Source organism: Echinops telfairi, unplaced genomic scaffold (assembly GCF_000313985.2).
Source record: "Echinops telfairi isolate 266 unplaced genomic scaffold, ASM31398v2 ScPeMD7_24;HRSCAF=84, whole genome shotgun sequence".
Lineage (NCBI taxonomy): Eukaryota > Metazoa > Chordata > Mammalia > Afrosoricida > Tenrecidae > Echinops > Echinops telfairi.
The window spans coordinates 2,859,735-2,863,873 of record NW_022103921.1 but is presented as its reverse complement, the minus strand read 5'-3'; the positions used below and the strand labels follow the sequence as shown (position 1 = coordinate 2,863,873).

General features: G+C 39.9%; 1 protein-coding gene across 1 annotated transcript in view; it reads right to left on the bottom strand.

Annotated features, from left to right (window-relative positions):
• The window catches only part of UGGT2 (UDP-glucose glycoprotein glucosyltransferase 2), a 264,346-nt gene that overhangs the window by 27,883 nt on the left and 232,324 nt on the right, over positions 1 to 4,139 (bottom strand). Inside the window, exons 36-37 of the mRNA XM_045289053.1 lie at positions 1,038 to 1,198; positions 310 to 424 (exon numbers count right to left, since the gene is read on the bottom strand). Of these exons, the coding sequence (XP_045144988.1) occupies positions 310 to 424; positions 1,038 to 1,198 (276 nt within the window). The remainder of the gene's footprint in view (positions 1 to 309; positions 425 to 1,037; positions 1,199 to 4,139) is intronic.

Here is a 4,139-nt window from a genome sequence, read left to right as displayed (position 1 = left end):
GGGGCGGCTGCCATTCACATGTCCCAGGGGAACAGGACTGCCACCCAAAGCTCCAGAGGTGGACGTGCTATCCCCCAAATGCAGAAAGACAGGCCTGCTGGTTTGAGGAAAAGAGACACTATTAATTTTGAAAATGTTGAGTCTGAAGTGAAAAATTTATACTTAAGCAGTCATGCCCCAAAGGGGATTGCACAAAGGGCAGGAGTTTGAGACAGAGGCTGGGAATATAAAGTTCTAAAATTTAAAATCAGCAAGTTGAAACAGTCTATGAATAAGCATTGAAAACGACTCTATTTACATTGTACTTACCTGATCGAGGTTTGAGAGACTGTTTGGATCTTGACTGAGAGCTTGGTATTGACCCCTGAGCCTGTCACCTGCAGCAATTTTCCTGAACTTCTGGAGGTCCACTACATATAAGGCACTGAAACAACAACAAAATATTTTTTTCAAAATATAAACTAGTTATGCACTTCCATTTCCTTCCCTACTGACTGTAACAGTGATGGTGTTAGTTCAACTACAGGTATTCTTAGGCTTCTCTCATAATCATTATTGCTTCTACAAGTTTATTTCTAATGTCTATTATATCCAAAGGACTTGATGTTTATTATAACATTGTGAAGACTTACATCTCTTAGGGATAGCTAATTTTTTAAATAAAACCTTGCGAAACAGTACGTTTTGAAAGAAGTGTCTCTATTTTGTTATTTGAGGAACCAGGTTTAAATCTTGCACAGTACCTACAAGCATATATTTGAGCCATACTACCTGGGTTTTAACAACTGGCTCAGCTATGCATGAGCACCGTAAGTCTGAGCAAGTTAAATTATAATTGCCTCACTTTCCTCATCTATAAAAGAGGAATAATAATAGATGATCACAAGAATGTTGAGAAGATCTATGATGTGATAATATACAAAAACTTAGGCTAGTGCCAGGCATGTAATAAGCATACTGGTTGCTGTTATTTCAAATCAAATGGAATCTTGTGATTCAAGAAATCTATTAAAAGTTAAGAGCAGGGCTTTTCTTACCTGATGTGATATTTCCTTCTTAAAAGATGTGATGCCCAGTATCCTGTTTTCCAAAAACGATATCCATCCATTTCAGTGCGGCTATCACAGAATGGAGTATATCCATAAGGAGCTCCACCCAGATCTAAATCTCGAAGCTCTTTTAAGTCATGTCTCACAATCTAAATAATTAGGACAGTTTCTCTGATGAGTTTTGTACAATAACAGGAGTACAAGTTTCTCTGATGTGTATTATATAATAATAGGAATACAAGTCCTTTTTATCTGAATCCAAAATTATCCCTAGGCTCTTGCAGCGCTACAGAGAACTGTATTTTCTTCGTAGTTTCTTTCCCAATGTAATGTGACTTGACCAATTCATGTTTTTTACTTCTTGGCCTCACCAAAACCTAAAACCCAGATATTCAGATTATATAACAGTGGTCTTATTTATTAGCTAATGATTTTTAAGCAAACTATTTTAAACAAAATATATTTTGGGGCTTAAAAAAATTTTATTGGGGGCTCTTACAGCTCTTATCACAATCCGTACATATATACATTGTGTCAAGCACATCTGTACATACGTTGCCATCATCCTTTTAAAAACATTTTCTTTCTATTTGAGCCCTTGGTATCAGCTCATTTTCCCCCCTCCCTCCCTACCCACCCCATGAACCCTTGAAAATTTATCATTCTTTTTTTTCATGTTTTACATCGACCACTGTCTCCCTTCACTCACTTTTCTGTGTTGGTCCCCCCAGAGAGGGGGCCCTATGTCAATCGTTGTGGTCGGTTCTCCCTTACTCTCCCACCCACCTCCCTTACCCTCCCAGTTTCACGACTGCCCTTATCTGTCCTGGATTCCCTGTGTTACGAGCTCTTATCTGTACCCATGTACATGCTCTGTTCTAGTGAGATTTGTATGGTAGAACTGGGGTCATGATAGTTTGGCAGGGGTGGGGGAGCATTAAAGAACTAGAGGAAAGTTATGTTTCCTCGGTGCTAACTGCACCTGAACTGGCTCATCTCTTCCTTGTGACCCTTCTGTAAGGGGATGTCCAATTGTCTACAGATGGGCTTTGGGTCTCTACTCTGCCCTCCTCCTCATTCACATCTATATGATTTTTTGTTTTGTGTCTTTGATGCCTGATTCCTGATCCTATCAACACCTCTTTATCACACAGGCTGGTGTGCTTCTTCCACGTGGGCTTTGTTGCTTCTAAGCTAGATGGCCGCTTGCTTATCTTCAAGATTTTTAGACCCCAGATGCTATATCTTTTGATAGCCGGGCACCATTAGCTTTCTTCACATTTGCTTATGCATTTTGTCTTCAGTGATCGAGTCAGGGAAGGTTAGTAACACAGAGTGCTGGGTTAGTAGAACACGGTGTTCTTGCAATAAGGGAGTTTGGGGATGGTTTTAAACATTATTCAATGTGGCGTAGTGGTTATGTGTTGGGCTGCTAACTGCAAAGTCAGCAGTTCGAAACTTCCGGCAGTGTCTCGGGAGAAAGATGGGAGCATCCCATAAAGAGTTACAGTTCTGGAAACTGAGGGGCAACTCTACACTGTTCTAGAGGGCCACTATGAATCAACATCTACTTGATGGCAGTGAGTTTTCATAAACATTATTCAAGTACATCATACTTATATCTCATTATAAATCACCAATTAAAAATATGTATTTTTATGTTAAAAACGTTGTAGCTGTTGGGTCAATTTAAACCCATAGTGCCCTTATCAACTCATATTTACTGCCACTGAGTTGATTCTGACTCACAATGACCCTACAGTACCACTGCACTGTGTGCTTCTAAGCCTGTAAACCTTTATGGAAGTAGACAGCCTCAGTGTTCTTCCACAGAGCTGCTGGTGGATTCAAACTGCTGAACTTGAGGTTAGCAGCCCAATGCATAACCCAGTATACCACCAGGGCTCCTATATAGTGACCTTTAGGGCAGAGTAAAATTGCCCCATAGTTTTCAAGGTTGAAATCTTTGTGCAAGCAAGCATACTGTCACATATCCTACCAAGAAATGGTTAGTAGGTTTAAATAGCTGCCTTTTGGGCTATCAGACTAATGCTTTTAATCACTATACCTAAATCTCCATGACTGTATATAGGCAAATGTTAGAGCACCAGAGAAAACATTGACGATTTGAAATGGCTTGGAAAAAAATGTTAAGCTTTGGTTTTCAAAAGACTCTGCAGCAAAAAACCCCAAATCCACTGTCAACAAGTTGATTCGAACTCATAGCAACCCTATATAGGCTTTCTGAGGATGCAAATCTTTGCAAGAGAAAATAGTCTCATCTTTGGGAAAACAGTATAAAAGTAACATGAATTTAGAATTTAAGCAAATTATAACATAATCATTGAAGAGGTCAGTTTTCTAAAATACCAGCAAGTATTGAGACAACTTTTATATTTATATACGTATTATTGACCTTTAAAATTCCGTGTGTTGGACCTGAACAGAAGTTTCACAGGGTCAGAAATCCAAGTGGCCAATAAACATGAGAAAATGTTCCCGATCATTAGCTATAAGAGAAATGCAAATTAAAACAACAATGAGATATCACCTAACACCCTCAAAGATAGCTCACTTCAAAAAATCAGAAAGCAACAAGTGTTGGAGGAGCTGTGGTGAGATAGGAACTCTCATCCACTGCTGGTGGACCTGTAGGTATGTACAGCCTCTATGGAAATTGATTTGGCAATTTCTAAAACAAATGGAAATCGAGCTACCATATGACCCAGCAATCCCCCTACTGGGCATATACCCAGAAGAGACAAGAAACAAACCACGGCCAAACATCTGTGCTCCAGTGTTCACAATTGCAAGGAGTTGGAAACAACCCAAATTTCCATCAGCAGACGAATGGATTAAAAAACTGGTACATACATACAACGCAGTGATGAATGCATGAAGCACATCGCCGGATGGAAAGAACTGGAGAAATCATGCTAAGCGAAGTAAGTCAGGCACAAAAGGGCAAGTACAACATGAGCCCACTGAGGTCAGCTTTAAAAAAATGTGGAAAGGGCATAGGGCAAAAGCTACTGTACGCAGACATTCCTGGGGGGAGGTCCAGGTAGTATGGCAGGGGCCAGACCAAAC